Source organism: Dermacentor variabilis, chromosome 9, assembly GCF_050947875.1.
Source record: "Dermacentor variabilis isolate Ectoservices chromosome 9, ASM5094787v1, whole genome shotgun sequence".
Classification (NCBI taxonomy): domain Eukaryota; kingdom Metazoa; phylum Arthropoda; class Arachnida; order Ixodida; family Ixodidae; genus Dermacentor; species Dermacentor variabilis.
In genome coordinates this window covers 139,030,125-139,050,196 of record NC_134576.1, presented here as the reverse complement: position 1 = coordinate 139,050,196, position 20,072 = coordinate 139,030,125, and the positions used below count along the sequence as shown (strand labels likewise).

At 46.1% G+C, this 20,072-nt stretch overlaps 1 protein-coding gene across 5 annotated transcripts; it reads left to right on the top strand.

Annotated features, from left to right (window-relative positions):
• The first annotated feature begins 327 nt into the window (after positions 1-327).
• LOC142557684 (uncharacterized) lies at positions 328-19,303 on the top strand. 5 transcript variants are annotated; one of them, XM_075669700.1, is made up of 8 exons: positions 328-596; positions 1,302-1,439; positions 2,487-2,624; positions 3,299-3,538; positions 5,726-5,866; positions 10,076-10,213; positions 17,839-17,925; positions 18,869-19,239. In XM_075669700.1, the coding sequence occupies exons 1-8, from the start codon at positions 444-446 to the stop codon at positions 19,040-19,042; spliced, it is 1,209 nt and encodes a 402-aa protein (XP_075525815.1). In that variant the 5' UTR covers positions 328-443; the 3' UTR covers positions 19,043-19,239. The 5 variants fall into 5 exon arrangements, with proteins under 5 accessions (XP_075525815.1, XP_075525816.1, XP_075525817.1 ...); XM_075669701.1 differs by lacking the exon at positions 10,076-10,213 and having other exon boundaries at positions 17,836-17,925; positions 18,869-19,303; XM_075669702.1 differs by lacking the exon at positions 1,302-1,439 and having other exon boundaries at positions 18,869-19,245.
• The last annotated feature ends 769 nt before the right edge of the window (positions 19,304-20,072 follow it).

Sequence of the window (20,072 nt, the reverse complement as noted above, 5' to 3'; positions counted from 1 at the left end):
GGACGTCTGTCACACTCCGAACAGACAGATTTACACGACCTCAGAATCGACTGCGTGTGCCACTTCTACGTAATGGCTTGCTGCCGCACTACAGGAAGTGCACTCCTACAGGGAGCATTAGTGATTAGCTAAGGCTACCGTATGCAAGAGCTCGTAACGATTTGTCTAAGTTTATTTTAGGAGTGTTATTTATTACCATGAAGATGACCATATGCACAGCAGTATTCACAACTTAACCGAAGACTTACGGGAAGGCTTAATAATACGCATTTTCTTTCTTTATTATTTTTAGCCCATGCTCTGCCGCTCGTGAGGAGAAAGCGAAAAAGACGAAGACGCTTCCTAGCTCGAGCTCCGGGCTGAGAGGTTTATGAGCCACTCCAACGTAAGGCTCAATATCTGCGTCCCAAAAATAAGGCAGCGGAGGATCTTCTCAAGTCGCAATGTCTCGAGCCCAAGATAACCCGGGAAAAGCTCGGCGGCCTTCGGCTGCGGCAGGTGGCCAAGGTGGAGCGGGACGCGGGCTGGTACCAACAGCTCCGGGACAGAAGATAGCCCTACCGCCACCCTCCGTCACCGGAAGAAAACCATCGATGGTAAGTGTATGGCAGTGATATTTGTAACACCTAAAGTAAGCACGAAGGATCGATACGTGAGCTACAATTCTCAGTGCTGGCTCAGTGAATATTATGGCATTTTTCTTTTGAGCTAGAGATAGCGGGCTCGATTCCCTGCCTCGCGGCCGCGTTTCACCGGGGGCTAAATACAAAAACGCTCGTGTACTTAAATGCATTGCGAACTACAGAACCTGACGTGAGCAAAATATATCCGATCGTCTCTGTTATACGTGTCCCTCCTCGCCCACCGTACAGATTCGAGGCGTTAAATTCCAGAATTTAGTTTACTATAAGCGTCCTTACAAACAATTTTAACGAACCAGTCTTTAAGGCATATTGTTCTACGTGTTCCTTTTTAGACCATCAGGTCTTGCGCCAGTAGAACAGCGTAGAAGAAACAGAACAAGACATCCTATTCTTTCTCAGAGTTTACTCCCACATTTCCTGAGCGCGCGTTGTTGCGGAGCGGAACACACGTGAAATGTTATCTAGATTAGTTCGTCTAAAAATTAAGTGCCCCCTCAACCTTTTGTTCACACTCTTACAAGGGAATGCACCAGAAGGCATTGCGCTGTCACTTGTGGTGCGGGTCACTGTTCACTTCTGCGCGTTTTCAACGAAGTGATCACGTGTCTTACTCGCTTTCCGGCCGCATTTCACGCAAAGACAGCTCGTTATTCACAGGAGGCCGGGAAAGCCATACACCAGCCTTCGTTACCTGGCCAGGAACCAAGAAGGCCGAGTGCTGCCAGAGTCTTGGCGACCAAGGAGGCTGTCAAGATGGACAAGGCAGGGGCTGCGGCTACGGCTCAAAAGGCTCAGGTAAATGAAGAGGAGGAAACAGAGTCATGTTTAATGGTCTGAAAACGGCAGAGATGGGGGGGGGGGGGGGGCGGACAGATAAGGTGATCAGCGCACTTACGATCGACGAAATACGCCAAATGCTTTCAGGATAAGCTCCACTGAGGCTCTCACAAGGAGCCCCTTACCAGTTTTCATAAAAACGCGCTAAGGACTAGCTACATACGACAGGACTTTGTTTTGAAGACACACAGAACCTTTACGGCGCGTATGTATATACAGGTTGTTCCAGCCAACTTGTGTCAACCATTAAACGTAACCAGAAGTACGATTACCAACTTAGCATTGTGAACTGTCCTATTAAGTGGCTCAAGGTGTAAACCCTGAACTGAGATATGCACTACGGATTGCACAGGTTTTAGAACTGAATGACTGAAGTTGCGTTTCCCATATATCTACAAGCCTCAGTGCTGTTGCACTTAAGCAAACAAGCTCTATTATAGCCCTATTATTATTATTATTATTATTATTATTATTATTATTATTATTATTATTATTATTATTATTATTATTATTATTATTATTATTATTATTATTATTATTATTATTATTATTATTATTATTATAGCCCACCGTACAGATTCGAGGCGTTAATTCCAGAATTTAGTTTACTATAAGCGTCCTTACAAACAATTTTAACGAACCAGTCTTTAAGGCATATTGTTCTACGTGTTCCTTTTTAGACCATCAGGTCTTGCGCCAGTAGAACAGCGTAGAAGAATCAGAACAAGACATCCTATTCTTTCTCAGAGTTTATTCCCACATTTCCTGAGCGCGCGTTGTTGCGGAGCGGAACACACGTGAAATATTATCTAGATTAGTTCGTCTAAAAATTAAGTGCCCCCTCAACCTTTTGTTCACACTCTTACAAGGGAATGTACCAGAAGGCATTGCGCTGACACTTGTCGTGCGGGTCTCTGTTCACTTCTGCGCGTTTTCAACGAAGTGATCACGTGTCTTACTCGCTTTCCGGCCGCATTTCACGCAACGACAGCTCGGTATTCACAGGAGGCCGGGAAAGCCGTGCACCAGCCTGCGTTACCTGGCCAGGAACCAAGAAGGGCGAGTGCTGCCAAAGTCTTGGCGACCAAAGAGGCTGTCAAGATGGACAAGGCAGAGGCTGCGGCTACGGCTCAAAAGGCTCAGGTAAATGAAGAGGAGGAGGAGGAAATAGAGTAATGTTTAATGATCTGAAAACGGCAGAGATGGGGAGGGGGGTGCAGATAAGGTGATCAGCGCACTTACGATCGACGAAATACGCCAAATGCTTTCAGGATAAACTCCACTGAGGCTCTCACAAGGGGCCCCTTACCAGTTTTCATAAAAGCGCGCTAAGGACTAGCTACATCTGACAGGACTTTGTTTTGAAGGCACACAGAACCTTTACGGCACGTATGTATATACAGGTTGTTCCAGCCAACTTGCGTCAACCATTAAACGTAACCAGAAGTACGATTACCAACTTAGCATTGTGAACTGTCCTATTAAGTGGCTCAAGGTGTACAACCCTGAACTGAGATATGCACTATGGATCGCACAGGTTTGAGAAATGAATGACTGTAGTAGCGTTTCCCATATATCTACAAGCCTCAGTGCTGTTGCATTTGAGCAAACAAGCTCTATTATGTACCATAGTGCTTAAGAAACGCACGTGTGTGGACAGAGAAGCATGGTGTGTATATCAGGTTGCGCTTCACTTAAGCGCTATAGTCGCAATATCACCATCGGACTACTATCCTCAAATTTTCAACTAATTGCGAAGTTCTTCGATTTACGACCGCGTATGTCGCGCCATGTACCTGTGGCCTCAATTCTCACAGGCACCCCCAAAGGCACCGCCTCTGCCTCCGCCTCTGCCTCCGCCTCTGCCTCTGTCTCTGCCTCCGCCTCTGCCTCCGCCTCCGCATCCGCATCCGCGTCGGCCTCCGCATCCGCGTCCGCCTCAGCCACCTACGCTTCCCCGGGACCAGAAGAAGGCGCCCCTCGACCATGTTCCGGTGGCGCAAGTGGCCGTTAAACCCAAAAGTGTGGAGCCGCAACCTCCAGCAAAATTGACTCAGGTGAAAGCAGAGGCAGCAGCGTTCGCTCTTGATGCAGGAATCAGCACAGCCCGAACTACTCAGATGTATAGCGTAGAGAATAACTGCGCAAGTGCGAATATAGAGACGTAACACGTGAGGGCACAGAGATAGTGTAAATGCTGACTACCCAAAATTCGCTGCGATAATCACGAACCTACGCGATGCTTGTCCTATAGCTGTACCTGCTTTCTCTAGAGGTAGTAAGCTATGGGGGGGGGGGGGGGGGGGGGGGGGGGGGGAGGCGTATTATTTCCTCAGTCATTCAAAGAAAGGTTTCACTTTCGTTTATCGTGCTATACTTAAATATTTCTCTGCGAAGTCTAATAAGTTCATGAATCTGCCACACCATTTCTACGTAATTAATGGGGTTATCGCGTTTCAGTATAGTTTCCATAATATTGCTACAAAAGACGTAGCGAATTATTCAACGGCGCAAGGAATACTTTGTTAGAGTTGCTTGCTCCATTTCCAATTATTGCATCAACGCAAGAGGCTTCTTCCACTAAAGAAGCCGCCTGATGATGATACTTGAGAAATCAAGTGGAGTAGGTGAAATAGGGAAAGCAATGAGCTTCCTGTAACCTCAACTTTTCGATGCATGGGACTTGATGAAAAACCATTTTGTCGCAGACAATCCAACTGCCCTCAAGGTGAAACATATCTACAGTAGGAATTTTCACCGAAGACCACGCATCGTTCACCAAAGTTTTGGCTGAGAGGCGAAATGATGAGCAAATTTAACTGGTTTGCAAATTCCGCGCTCCGAAAACTTGTGCAGTAAGTTGCACATGCATGTCTACGGCTTGACTTGATGTCCAGTGTCTGTATCTGTGAAGAATCCTGCATCGACTAGCAATAACATGGGCAGGAGTTGTTGCATGGAGGGAGCTGTGGGGCGAGGGCGCTTGTCTGTGTCGTGGCGAACGCGTTTCTATAGCCGCTCACACAGTGGGCACTTTCGTATTCGTTACTGTTGGACCTAATGATAAGCAGACACCCATTGATAGGTGTTTTCTAGAAATATTACTCCTGTTCAAAACTCCGGCGTTTGATTTACGCGCGTTGGCGTCAGTGCTGCCCCTATTTGTGCCCTTGGCTTTCTCCTCACATGTCCTGCGTTGGTGGTTCTCATAGAGATTCAGAAACACATCCAATATTGGCGCTGGTTTCATTATAAATATTTATTCTCGCTATACCATTGCGGGAGGGTCATTGCTGCTTGAAATTTGATGTAATTAAGCTATCTTAGTGCTTGTATCCTGAAGATATAAAACTACCCAGTCCTTTCTTTTAGTTCTGTGTTGCATAATCTCTTCCGCTTTCTGTCGACAGATCATAGTAGGCTGAGGGGACAAACTTATTTAGAAATAAATTAAAAGTTAGTTCTGCAGAAGCCTACAAGGTGCAGGAAGGTTTGTGAAAAATAAAATTGTCATCTACCGAGAGCATATCAAAATAAAATAAAGGAAATTCATACGGGTTTCTCATAAATGAAGTTTTGCAGTGGTGGAGAAGTACGTCCTGGCCTGGGGATCCAATTCCGGAACAATGCATTTCTGTGCCAGTCGCTCTAGAGTCTGAGCTAGCCAGGCAGCTAGCAGGTTGCAGGGTGAGGCTGCATTGAAGAATACCGGGCGAAGTCGATCACTTCTATGAAACAGAACAATTATTACCGGATGAAGGATTCACGACATTGGAAAAAAAGTATATTACAACGACAAATAGGTTTATGGAAAAAAAGACAGCTTTCACAAATCTAACTTCAAAGCAGGTTTACGGAATGTGAACCAATGGTCAAAGCATTGTGACCAGTAACTTGGTCGTCTTATATAGTTCTCTCTGCGTATACCAATTGTACCATGAAAGATACTGTGGATATGTTTCAAACGTTGTGCTTTTCTTCGGTTGTCGAGCGTTCCTCGCGGGTTTTTTTTTATCATGCCTTGGCTTTCATTTGTGGTAGGTGCTATGCTTCAAATAAATATATACAATAACATATTCGTTAACTAGTCTGGCGTGTTAGATAGCCACGGTTATCGAATGGATACTTCGCTGGCTGTTCTTTTCCTGCCCGCTCCCAAGAATGGACACATATTTGCATACTTTGCAAATGTTATGGCTGCCTGTTGAGTATTGCCCCTTATATACGCGGCCTCCCATGCACAGGAACCCGCAAAACCCAAGCCACAGCCATCCAGAGACGGCCGTCAAGGGAAGCAGCTGAACGTGGGCGCTCTTCCTCAACCGATACCGGTTGTCAAGAGGCCCGATCATGAAGAGGTTCAGGTCATTGTTAAAAAGCATGAGGTGAGACAGAACGCGGGAAATATCGCTGTCGTGCTAAGTATGATGGGCTTGTTCGGTTTTCAGGTATATTGGTAAATATCAAGTCACAAAAACCCTGCGAAGGAAGTTATCAAACGAAGTCCCGAATTAAGAATTGTCGGACGGACCTCCTGTAAAATTAGTATGCAATATCGCTAACAAAATTAGAAAAGATTTGGCTAGACAAAGCAAATAAGTAACAATTGTTTGTTCGTTTTACACAAACGTTCTCCACGTTGAAACATGTTTACACATGTTATACTTCGCAAATGAAAACATAACTTTCAAAATGAAGAGCAGGAAAGGTGCTATACACTGTAGTACAGGATGCGTGCTGTTTAAACAGACTTAAATATGTATACCTTGAGAGAATTACGAAATGAAGTTCGATGAGCTAATGTTCTAATTTGGCGCTTCGTTATGATGCTAATTATAATTATTAAGTAGTAATAGACTCCCGGGTTTTACGTGCCAAAACGCCGATATGATCATGAGGCACGCCGTAGTAGGGGACTCCGGAGTAATTTTCACCACGTGGCGTTCTTTAACATGCACCTAAACCTTAGCACATGAGCGCTCTTGCATTTGGCCTCCAACAAAATGCGGCCACCACTGCCGGGATCAAACCCGCTACCTCGAGCTCTTGATTGCAATGTCATAGTGCACTGAGATACCACCGCGGGAATACGAGTTGGAGGCGAGTTTAAAACACACATGCTGGTGAACATGACGGTTAGCCTTCGTGATAGTTAACAGAAGATGCGTTACATCGGCGGTGTTTTGAATAAAATCGGGAGACACACTACGGATAACTTACATACTCTATTGTAATTTAGATAAATGAGAAGGCACCATATTTTGGAAACTATTTGAAACACTTGACGAAAGCACTCGCACGTGCGTCGATGTACAAGGTGTTTCAGCTAACACTTTCAAAAATCTTTAAAAGTTGCCTGTGGCAGATATCACAATTCTAGTTCGTGAGCTGGTCTGGCACAAAAAATACTGGCACAAAATAGTGGCATACTCGCAAATACTGGCAAAAAAATTTAGATGCAAAATCGACTAATAAAAATTCCCTAATTAAGTTTTAACTAATTAAATCATGGTCCATATTGCAACTTACAAATTCTAGCCGTGGAGTTCGCAAGGTGGATCCACTTGGAACGAACTTTCAAGATGACACCAATTTCAATATATAAATTCCCGAACTCTGCGGAGAAATGCATTGGCGTTCCAGTTAAATTGTTATCGAAACGTCCTTTCATGCACTGAAGCACACAAGTAACAGGAACGCCAATGCATTTTTCCGCAAAGTTCAGGAATTTGTCTCGAAACTGGGATCAGTCCGAGAATTCGTTCCAAGTGGGTCCGCCTCGCGAAGTCCACTGCTAGAATCTGTAAATTGCAATATGGGTCATAAGATAATTAGCTAAAAGTTGATTATAGAATCAACTTTTAGCTAATTTCGCCCCCCATCGAAATGCGGCCGCATTTCGATGCGGGCGAAATGCGAAAACACCCGTGTGCTTAGATTTAGGTGCACGTTAAAAGAACCCCAGGTGGTCGAAATTTCCGGAGTCCCCCACTACGGCGTGCCTCATAATCAGAAAGTGGTTTTGACACGTAAAACCCCACAATTTAATTTAATGTGCTCGCTGAAACACCCTGCATGTAAGCTTCACACACATAAGGACTTAGCGAATGAAAAAAGAACTTGAACGCTTGAGACCAACGGTTTGTGTTAAAAATTCATTCTGGAGTTTTCAGGTGTCAAAACCACGATAATATTATGAGGCATGCCATAGTGCGGGCCCCGGATTTGACCGCCTGAATTTCTTTACCGCGCACCCAGTGCACGGTACACAGGTGTTTTCGGGTTTCGTCCACATCAAAATGCGGTCGCCGTGACCGGGATTTGATCCCGCGCCCTCTGGCTTAGCATCGCAAACCAACGATTTGTGTAACACTACAAGAAATATTCTTCAGATCCATCTTACGTTTTGCAATCTGCGTGGAGGGAACCTTTCGGCAAGAAGTTAATCTCTGTAGAGCTAAACGCGACGCGTATATTTGACTTTATTGCCATCCTATACCCAATGTGTAGTGTCGTGCAATGTCTATGTTTATGCACCGCACAGGCCAACAACTTTATTTTGTGCAATATTTAATGTTCGTGAACTATGTCGTTAACAAGTTATGTCGAAGTGCAAGCAGCAGTTCACGCTAATACATACTGTGAGGCGTCGATGTAGCGAGGAGGAAATCAATGTTAGTCGACCTAAGAATGTTGGGGAGAGTTGTACGCTGAGGGAAGTACGACGCGAGAGCTACGTGATGGGGACGCGCGAGAACTATTTGTGCGATTGTAACCTGCTGTGTTGGCAGGTATTCTAGCCCGGTCAGTGGCGGCGACTTCAAAAATTTTAAACGACAGCATCTGTCGCGAGGTGACTGTTGGCTTTACACACTCTTTCGCGATGTCTGCTACGCCGACGTAATTGTACATGGCTCAGATATATGATAAACGGAACACGCGGGCACACGGTGGTCGATACCTGCAGCACCGTCTCCTGTTAACCACCTGAACGCTGAGTGTGCGCTCACGGCTCATTGTCTCTGGCCGGCTTGCCCTGCACCTGCATAAAGGCGCGCTCTCACTTGCGGGAGACTTCCCGCAGCGGCACAGCGTCAACGTCAACGCTGCGTCGCAGCTCCTCCGAATGACGCTCACACTGCGCGCGTTTTCTGACTGTGGTTGTCTTGGAATGTAGAGAGAGGAGGCGTTGAGGGAGGACCCTAACGAGTAGAGAGAGAAGGGGATAGTCAGGTGACACCAGAGAAAACTGGAAAGCGCGCTCTTTTCTCGCGTCGTCGTCTTGATCGTCTGCTAGCTCTCCTCCCGTCGCCCTTTTTGTCACGAGGATGGCTGGTTCGAACGATGAGCTGTTGGCTACGGTAAACGTACTCATACTTGCTTGTTCGCTGCTTCTGCACCGTCGCCTCAAGTCGCATGTTCATGCTGGCAAAGCAACCGCCAAGTGTCCCGCAGCACGCGCGCAGCCTCCGCCGGCGGGGTCACTGAACTGGGACCGACGTCAGGATTCACGGTCGGCCCCCATTGGCTGTTCTCGTCAGCGGCGCGGGAAAAATAGCTACCGGACCCATCGCTCTGCGGGACGGCACAGCAGCCTGTCTGCGAGAGAAAAACCGGTTTGTGCGGGAAGCGGCGCGCGGAAAACGTTCTGCGTTGCGCGTTTTCCCGCCACTGTGAACGCGCCTTAACTCTCGTCGATAGCGCCTGTGGTTATCATGAGACGGCGCTGCAGGTATTGTACGGCCATGCACTCGACCGCACCTTCCTATTAAAGTGTCTGAGTCTTGTATGCGTTTTTACATGTATAATGTAAATTCGATAATCATGAGCCATATGAGCGGGAACGCCAAATTTCTTCTCTAGAAACAATTACTAGTGATCTGCGAATTAAAATATGGCATTGTAGCATGAATCAAATAGCTCTCTCTTTATCGTTTAGCGATACTGAGCACTTTTGTTCTGGAAATATTCGTTTAGTGGAAATTCAATTAAATTATGCGGTTTTACATGCCAGAACACTGTCTGATTATGAGGCACACCGTAGTGCGGGACTACGATTTGATTCGGACCGCGTGGGGTTCTTTAACGTGCACCCTGTGCACGGTACACGGGCGTACTTTCATTTGGCCTCCACCGAAATGCGGCCGCCGCCGCCGGCATTCGGTCCTCCAACCTCGTGCTCAGAAACACAACGCCAATGCCACTTAGCAACCAAGGCGGATGAATATGCATTTAGCTGCTACAGCATTGTGAAAGCAATTTCTTTGTTATCTTTAATATTGCTCGAAGGGCTGCCTCACTCTTAAAGAAAACTAATAATATATCGCTTATAGTTAAAACAAAAAGATTTTGGCTGATTGGCCAGATTATCGGCCTGTTGCACACGGGAAACTGAGGTTCGATCACACCATTGGACACGCTTTTCCTTCTTTTTCTGTGAGTAAGCGTTTTGGCAAGACAAGACCAGTAGCAGCAGCTGCAACCACGGTAATCAAAGTCAGTGTGGTTTTACTCAGAAAGCGTCGCTTTAAAACTCGCATGTGATCCCCTCCACGTGGGACATGACTTTGACGTCACTCCATCGTGCTGCGAAGGCGACTGGCGTCTCTGGTGCGACGAGGACTGCATCTTGCCGCTACACGAAGTCGGGCACGGAAACGGCAGTGAATCTGTCGAACGCGCAGCGCACCGTTTCCAGTGCCACACCGTTCGCCGAAGCCACCCCGACCAAGGCACGTGGTATTTACTGCCATTCGGCACAACTCACCTGCGCGGTTCAGGGCCCGATTGCGCTCAGTCCGCGCTACCATCCACCTACCTTCCGAACGTGTCGGGTGGCTGGCACGAGTCGCAAACAGCAGCACAGATTTCAGTGCACTTTTGCGAAATGTTTGCAGCTCTGCGCGACTCCTGCAGTTAGCCGCACGCGTGCGGAAGGCGGGTGCGGAAGGCCGTGCGGATTTCGCATTAGTTTGGCCTTATAAAGAACGCCCTTTTTATGGGCGTAAGCGGGTGAGTTAGAGACACGAGAAAACACTCTTAAGAGTGTAATTTTTCCACGCTGTGTAGCACAGTGCTTTTGAGAAATCTTGTGCTGATCTTAGATCGATGCAACGTACCATAATTGAATCTAATATCAATACTCGAGGGGGGAAAACGTGATGAAGGGGCTGGCGCACTACAACAGCTGTATAGAGATTTAGGCAATGTGGTGTCAGACATCCTGTTTCCTCGACACACATGTGAAACAGAGACAGGGCTATGTTACGTGCGCAGCTTGAATATTACTCAACAGGCAGTCACAAATCATGCAGTTGTCTCTTGAAGCAGACATGTGTCGCACTGACGACTACGCGGTGAAATAGCCGCTGCGTCCACCTCTTTTTTCGTCCGTGTATATCGCAAGTCAAGGAACATTATGCGTCATGCCGCCACTTCTCTTTCTGACTCGCGAAGTTCGTCGTGAAAGCTTGCTCCAAGCATACCAGGGCTTAGTCGGCGTTCGCGTGTTGGTTTTATATGCAAGACCGTGGTTTGCTTTGCTTGCACTTAGGATGTCGCGACTTTGTGCCTCTACAGGGTATCTCATGTGAGCATGACAATAGGGAATGTCCAGGGGCGTAGCCAGGGGAGGGGGGGAGGCTTATGGGGCTTCAGCCCCCCCTCAAAATTTTTTCGTGTTGTCCATGCACCGTCGACCAAAGCAACCCCCGGCACCGGAAATCATTCTGGATTTTGTCTAGAATGTCTTTTTCACACTCGAAAAAACATTATGAAACATGGTTCCAGCGACATTTGGACACGGACGAGGAGAGAAAGACAACACGAACGCCAGTATCTTTCTCTCCTCGTCCGTGTCCAAATGTGCGCTGGAACCATGTTTCATAATGCTAATCACCAACTAGCCCAGCTGTCCATACTTATCGAAAAAACATTTCACCGCGAGCATTTCGAACTCGGGCTGGATTTCGCGGCAGCGCTCATGCACCGGGAGTCACATAACGCAATCAGCCCCATCCGAACCAGAAGTTTCAAGGGCGTTTTAGTGGTGAACGGGCTCGCCGCGGCATTTTGCGGAGGCCGCGGAATCTACGGAGCGCATGGACTTCAATTTCGAAACTTTATGGGCATAAAGTACTCAAACTTTTCATGCGAAACATGCATTTACATTTTCGAAGTTGCGCTTCAGCTATTCAATTGCAGAAGTTTGTGGGTTTAATGTTGTTATAAACATTTGACGCCAAAGGTGGATTGACTTTTCTAAAGTCTTACATCGAAACATACAATGAGGCAAGCCAAATCAACACACTATCAGACAAGTTGACAAAACACGCAGCGTGATCCGATGAGGCGAAGCGTTGTGGTTCATTTCTGCCTTCATGTCGCATAAAAAAGTAATTTTTTTTAACCTACGCCAAAGCATCTATGTCAAGACACTAAAGCCAGCCAGGGTAACTACGTTCTTCTTTATTTATTCTACTTTGACTTTTATTCGTGAGGACACATTCAGCCTCTTAATTTTTTTTATTCTCGCTACCCTACCCGCGGGGTGCCAGAGCCAGCCAGAGCGTATGCGTTTTTCTCGTGTTTCCCCGACCACCGTGCGGCGCACTTCAGTGCACGTTTGGTTTTCTCTGGCCGAGTGGGTTTTCGCCTGGCAGATTTTTGGGCGCCTTCTGGCTAGCAGTCGAGAGAAAGAAACAATGGTCGCTCGGCGTCATCACTGTGAAGACTCGATGGATCGCGCCGCGTTCGCTTGAGCGCAACCTCTCCGGAAAGTCTTGTCTCGCCGGTGTAGGATACTGAGCACTATGCGTATGGTTCTCGGCGGACCAAGTGTCTCACGTTTTCTTTGATATTCCTTCGGTAGCCACATTAGGTGCCCAAAGTAGGCATTGGATTGTGGCCAACATACTCTACTTTGCGCTTTTTTTTTCATTTCGGTGCCCCCGCCCAACAATACTAAAAAGAAAATACATTGCTGCGACTCAGCGAATTGTCGCATGGTGATAGTTTGTTACTTCTCCTTTTGCGGAAAGTAATTGGCCACGGCACGCTTCAGTTGCCGGATACCATTATTATATTATTGCGATAGCAATTATATGGGGGGGGGGGGACACTCCAGACGCATTCCTGCTGTCGCCGTCGCCCTCATATTTCGTATGAAGTCCAAGGGCGATAACGTCGTGACCGCGTGCCGCACACTGTATGTGCGAGTGAAAGCGTAGGGAATGGGTGAGCTGACGATGGTGGCTCGATCAGTCTTGTGTGCACATGCAAAAAAGGGGAGAGCAAGCGCCTTTCGTCACGTGCGATACATCGGGTGGAGTGGATGGAATTGGGGCGCGATCTAGGATTCTGTGAATCTGTGATTGCGCAACATGTTTATTTGCCTTGTTTGACGCATTATATACATTGACTTTTTCTTGGATACGTAGATGTATTGGAGACTTATACGTATATTTAAATATCTTGTTGCGAAGTTTTGTGTATACGTGCAGTGAACTTTCTTTCCGGTGACACTTTTTTGCCATTTATCAATCATTTGTATATTCCATTGTATCTTCGCATTTCTAATAAACGAGGGCGAGTCAAGTGAAAGTGAGCCTACCCACCCCGCGCAATAACGGTTCGGTCCATTATCAGTAACGCAAGCGCGTAGCACACAGGCAGTTCTCATTTACAAAAGTGACACGCAGATGAGAGAGTAAATGTTCTTCTGTACTCTCATACACTGGGTTGAACAAGGTTGCCTGACCTAATGGACGCTTCCGAAGTTGAGCAGCGTGGTGCCGCGAGGTTTTTGACAGCTGAAGGTGTTCCCCAAAAAGAAATTAGTCACCGTATGGCTGCCGTGTAAGTTGAACATTGTATTTCAATGGCCACTGTGAAGCGTCGGAGCAAACGGTTGACAAAATGACGTGAAAGTTGGAAAGACGATCCAAGACCGGGCCAAAGCCATCGTGGAATCACCCCCAACGCAAGTGCAAAACTTGATGAGCTGATGAGACAAGAACGGAGGATAAGCATCGATGAACTGGCAGAGCATGTGAATATTAGTCACAGTTCGGTTCCCATTATAATTAATGAACATCTCAGTTATCGGCTCTTGTGTGCGCAATGGATGCCCAAGATTTTCAACGACCGCCAGAAGAAGGTTCTGCGCTGCCTTGAGTCATCTGACCCGCTATCACATTGAGGGTGACGACTTCTCTGCAATTGTGATCGGGCATGAACCATGGTGCCACTATTTGTTACAAGCCTGAAACATGACGGCAAAGCTTACAGTGTAAACATTCGAATTCACCACCCCCAAAGAAAGCAAAGGCCGTCATTTCCACCGGAAAGATGTTGTTGACTTTTTTTTCGATCGTCAGGGGCCATTACTGATAGAATTTCCTAAACCCGGAGAGACTATCAACCGTTTCCGATATTTGGAAACGCCGGATCGGCTGCATGTCACAATCAAGAACAAACGACGTGGAAAATTGACAAATGGGGTCATCTTGTTCCACGACCTGGCTATGGTGTTGGGGCGCTGAGCACGAGGTCGCGGAATCGAATCCCGGCCACGGCGGCCGCATTTCGATGGGGGCGAAAGACGAAAAGACCCGTGTACTTAGATTTAGGTGCACGTTAAAGAAATCCAGGTGGTCGAAATTTCCGGAGTCCTCCGCTACGGCATGCCTCATGATCAGAAAGTGGTTTTGGCACGTAAAACCCCATAATTTAATTTTTAATTGTTCCACGAAAATGCCCGTCCCCACATCGCTGATGTGGTTAATACAAAACTGGCAAAGTGCAAGTGGGAAACGCTGCAACATTCCCATACAGCTGAGACATGTCGCCTTGCGACCTCCACATTTTGGGACAAATGAAAAAAAAACAGCTCAAGGGAAACAGATTCGTGTCGGACCATGACGTGAAAGAGTCAGTTGCAGATCTTTTGAAGCAGCAACCCAAGGAGTTTAATGAGACGGGAATCACCCGACTCGTTAGTCAATGGGACAGATGTCTAAATGATCATGGAGACTACTTTTAAATAACGTGCCCCGTTCGTCGTATATTCGCATTGGCTCACTTTCATTTGACTCGCCCTCGTATATTTTGCAGAACGGCTTTATATACGTGCTCTCTGTTGGGACAATAATTTCGGTGCAGTTACGATACACAACCGGTGTCAGCTGCTCCTGCGTAATACATTAGAATAAATGACAAGCGTCATGCATATGTACAAAAATGTAAACAAGGTTCCTGAATGACAAAGTTACATTAACATATTTGTCCTCAACTTGTCCATTTCATGGCCTTTACATTTTTCATATCTGTGGCATGCACTGCTTTGCTGGTTTCGAACTGATATAGGTCTAACGATCGTGAGATATTTTCTTTACTTATTAAATAGACAAAACATGGAAGCATTGATATCATGCAGTTATGTTGGGCACAATTTTTGGCACATACGAGTCTATCTTTTTATGAAAAAATACATATATTACTTGTTTTCGCAGTGCGTAGCGTTCAAGAAATCGTTTGCAGCATCTTTGGCAATGGCAATGCAGTTATTATTGATGTATTTTATCCCTCGACAAATTGTTTAAGAGGAAGGGTTAGCTCGGGCCCAACTCCGACGCGGCCTATTCAAATACATGTAAAACGCAGAAACGCTTTTCTGAGATAACCGCCGGATGGCGTTCAATGAAATTTGTTGCATTAGAGAGAGAAAGTTAAATTCTAGTATGTGCTGGAAGCGGAATTTCGATTTGGGGCCTGAATTTCGTTTAAAATATTTCGAAAAATTCGAAAGTGCGAAAGTAATAGAAGCACGACGTTTACAAACTAATAGCTTTGCATCAAGAACAGATATCGCGGTTCTTCAAACGGCATTTATTATAAGATTCAAAGCGGACAAATTTGGTATGTCAATTTGTACCTTACGTGAATTGGTTACGTGGTGTACAAGGGTTCTGCAAAAGCCGTATTTCGATAATACTAGATTTCTTTAGATTCATTTGTAACATATCAATTTTCTCCGCTGTAGATGTACTATTAGATGAGATTCACAGAATTGTGACATTATTTTTCATTGTTGAGTTAGAGTTTTAAACGGGATAGTTTCGTTTCCTGAACATTCCAGATTTCTTGCCAATTTTTAATAAATAATTGACCAGCTAAATGAAAAATTTGGGACCAGAAGTGAGGATATCTTAAGTTTTCCTTTTAAATGCAACAAACCTCGTCAAATTTGGTGCAGTGGTTGCCGAGATAAACGAAATCACCTTCTACATGCATTTAGATAGGAGCACCCGAGCTAAAGCTTCCTGTTAAGGAGGAGGCCGAGTTACAACTTGAGCCCCCCCCCCCCGAACGAAATTTCTGGCTACGCCACTGGGAATGTCCTCATATAGGTCCTCGCTTCACGATGACTGAGGCATACGCAACGGCACACATATCTGCATATATAACTCACTTCTGGGAACATATGTTAAGCGAAGCTTCCGTAAAGCGGTTAGTTGCATGTTCTGTAAATATGTACGTCTTCCACTCTGCGTTTCACAACGTTACCGCGTAATACTGTCTCCCACATTGGCTCTGCTTCTATTATGGCAACACCGGGATAGGCCTAATTTACTATTGTATTGTCGCCACGATCGACTCACTATACTCAGAAATTCCGAAGAAGAAAACATACCGGAATTCACTTTAATAAAGACATTATGCACTCGAAGGCGCATGTTTGTTATAGTAAGAATATTTAGGCACCTTCTTTTGTTTCATTGCTCAACTGCTTACAGAACAGAGCCAGTCACCAGAAAACCAGCCGCGCCAGCACGAATGTCTATGCACAAGCTAGATCATTACATGCGTGCTGTATTGTGCGTGAGCCATACGGCAAACAGTAGCAGAAGCGATGGTCAGCAAAGTCCGCGAGGGTTCGCAAAGCAAGCATTCGCTTTCAAATGTCCTGAGTCAAGGTCTCTTCAAAGGACACCGGAGGCTCTCGTGGGACGATGGGAGCTTCCTTGCAGAGTGGCGGTGGCACTACATTCGTCATTCTCTTGTCAAGTTCTTGGCCTAAGATTCCTCGATCATGTGATCGAAGGTCGCGATGTCCCCTGTTGGGTAATCCACGTGAAGTGCTCTCTCCTCCGAGCTGGATTAACGGTGCTGATGGGAGCACTCTTCCCGTGATTAGTTATTGGTGATTTGGCCCTTGGTTCCAACAATTCCAATAACAACTGTTAAGCAACACAGACGGCCTTTCAGGCTGATCGCTGGTGTTCCACCTTTGAACACTCCTGCGTTTCTCTTTCGACTGGTCAACTGATCAGAAACCACCTTCGTTCCTCTCATGTATACCCTGCATTGATGTTTGCCGTAATTTAGCCCTTGACCTATTTCGATCCGCGACATCTTCCTAAGCCTATTGCTGCGAATTGCATCAGCCATTTTCATTTCGTAAGTGTTTGTCAGCGCGAGCGTATTGCGCGTTGCTTGCTCCAAAACACGGGGGTAGACGGCACCGCTTTACGAGTCCGCGCCGCGCACGCAAGGCACCATGCGGAGCGTGTGCCGAGATAGCTCAGTGCGCTTAATGCGATTTGGTGCATAATATCGCGGTGATTCGAGCGACCAGCACCCATCATCATCTTGTCGCACTCTATTTACACAGTGGCAGTGGTTCAGTATAGCTTATTATTATCCTCTCCATCACGAAGTCCACTTCGGTGACTGATACCAGACAAGGCACGGAATTTACTACTAAATGTACTAGAAGAAACGCTGGCGCTGCGATTGTTCCCCTGCCATCGGAATGATAGTTAGTTCATGGATTTGTCTTATCTTCGTGCTTGTGGTTTCATACGTTCTTACGGCTCTGTTTACTGAGCTTTGTCTGTCTTTCTCGACCCAAATTCTGATGCAGTAGTATATTTACAAGCGCTGAAGCCAATAAGACTTTGGGCGCAGGTAGAACTGCGACTTTTTGCCTTTATATTGCAGTATTTTGTGGAAATTTAACAATGCAGAATGGTCACAAATATGTCTGAAGCGAACAGAGAGATATTTAGGCACACAAATTTACTAACCATCATTCCCACGCTCGCTGAACCACCATGCTTGCAGCTCCCATAGACACTAGCGCCCCTGTAGCCTCTAGTAGAAACTCTGCGAGGAAAACTGCCACGGCGTCAATCGCAGCCGGCACTGGCAGCTTCGGTTGCATGTGTAAGACAGCTTTTCGCCGTAAAACTAGATGTAGCCACCTCACGCTCTGATTCCCCCACTGGAATAAACACAGTTGCACCTTGATACACGACGTTAATCAAACTGTTTTCCGTTTTCATTCTTCCAGCAGCTGGCAGAACGCAGCTTCGCCAAGTCACGTCTTACAACACTCGGTACGCGCAAGATGTACCACTTCCAAGATCCACCGTTGCCGAAGGTTTGTTGCCTTCTCTTAGAATAACGATGTCGTCAGTGTATACAGCTAGGTGGCATTAATTGTAGCCCACAAACGACAGCGCTACAATTTCCTCCTTTATCACGAGAAGCCCATCAGAGACAACAATGCAGCAAGTAACTACGGCATTTATACCGTGTAATTAATTGAAGTGGCCATTAAATGCAAAGCCTGGGTGCGAAGTAGTAAGCGATTTAGCTATAAGTCATCTATACCTGTCTTATATACGTACAGTTCATGCATAGTATGTATACATGCGTCGCAGCTAGCCATGGTTTAAATAGAAACGAAGCCCCCGGTCCGGATGATCCAATTTCATATTATCAGCAACTTCCTGGGGAAGCGTCCTGTATATCTGTGTTCCTAAATTAGCACTGAATAATTAACAAACATAATAAATCTGACGACCACAGTGTCAACCCAACGTTCGTGGCCGCAAATGAAAGCATCATTTCCAGTTGTTGGCAACCCGGCATTATTTGTGTAGTTCTTTTCTACGTGCTTAAAAAAAAAAGCCGCTGTGGCTTGCCATCAGCGGATCTTCAAAGGTTCTGCGGACTTTTATGCACAGGAAAATGAGCTACGCAAACATCAACACGTCGCAAACAACACAAAAGTGACGTTTTTAGATGTGCTTTACAAACCTTGCATTGACAATGGGTCCGTAAGCGTAATAATTAAAAAAATCCATTGAGGTAAATATCAGCTACTATACAGGCTATTAGGAAGAGCACCAAAAGTACTAAGGTTTCTGCAAGAGATTGCTAAAAACATACAGTTGGATTCATCCACACAGAAGACTGTGCTCCTTTCTTTTCCTTTTTTCTTTACCATTGTTCATGTTAGCTGGCACACCTCGTATACAGCAATGCGCATTAAAACTTCTTATTCTGTGGTTGTCGCACCGACGCCGCATTGATCGCAGGCGGTGCACATTGCCGTGGTTCTGCTCTTGCTGGCAATCCTGACCGTGGCGCTGTTCCTCGGCTACGACGTGTACCACTCATTCGCGCATATTCCGCGTCGATCAAACGTTACAGCGAGAAGCCCGGTGCCGATGACGACCACGCTGCTACCGACGCCCTTCTTCATGCGATAGCACCTCTCGAGATGCGTTCCACGGAAGGCTGTCTATAGCATTCGAAAAAAAAAAATGTCTTTTGACTCGTGTGACTTATTTCGTGCTTTTTTCACTATCGTCAACTTAAGAGCGTTCTTGCTCATGATTTCTAAATTGCAGTTTCCTCGCTCGGTCAATGAAATCATTACAATGAAACAATGCGAATTCCAAGAATATCCGTTCCTTTGTTGAGTTGACTTCCCTGCTTCAGACAATGCGCTTCTGACAGGTACAGCCACTAAGGCGATTAAGGTCTCTGTCTCGCCTGTCAGCTTGTTTGTTGACTCGCAGCAAGATTTCTCTCACAACACGACGAAAGAGTCGTGTGCGCAGGCATTGATCCCGACGCAGACATGCGCAATGACAGCTCGGCAATGCCGAGGACAGTACAACCTACAGAACGCGTTACTGGCGTCACTATATTCCATTCCATGCATAGCATCAACGCTGAGGAGGCTAGAGAGACTTCTTGCAGTGGCTTCGTTGGCCCTTGACTATAGTTCTATGTTTTTTAACCGCTGTTGTGCGCAACTGTTTCTTATATAGGCTTAGTATTGAACGAAAAAAAATTTATCCTTAGAAACGCACTGTTGTATACGGCTACTAATGGGTTGTTTTAGAGCACTTCTATTTTTGTTGTTCTTTCCGGATTTTTTATTTGTAGCCCATATCGCAAGAAGCCTCACGTGCATGCTCACTCGAGCGAAGGCTGTTGGCGCGCAGCGAAGCATGGATGTAACGCGCGGAGTGATAACCTTTCTTGACCGAAATTCTTGCGTAGCTTCCACAGCGTTGACTGCTATGTATGGATACGGAGTACAGTTCGCTGATCGTCAGCTCGTTGTAATTCTTTTTTATTTCGAGAAAAAATGTACGTTTGATTTGTTCCATCGGGGTCGACGCCACCGCCTGCGTTGACGGACTACGATGTCGAGTGTCGCCAGCCGACGCCTGTTACGTTGGTATTGTCAATGCAACGCTGCCGATAGAATAAACTTCGTTGTTATGA

What these genes read in the sequence shown, in the direction of transcription:
- LOC142557684 (XM_075669700.1), top strand. Translation starts at nt 444, where the DNA reads ATGTCTCGAGCCCAAGATAACCCGGGAAAAGCTCGGCGGCCTTCGGCT. An exon ending in CCGGAAGAAAACCATCGATG is followed by an intron (nt 597 to 1,301) that starts GTAAGTGTATGG and finishes CGTTATTCACAG; the next exon opens with GAGGCCGGGAAAGCCATACA. An exon ending in CTACGGCTCAAAAGGCTCAG is followed by an intron (nt 2,625 to 3,298) that starts GTAAATGAAGAG and finishes CAATTCTCACAG; the next exon opens with GCACCCCCAAAGGCACCGCC.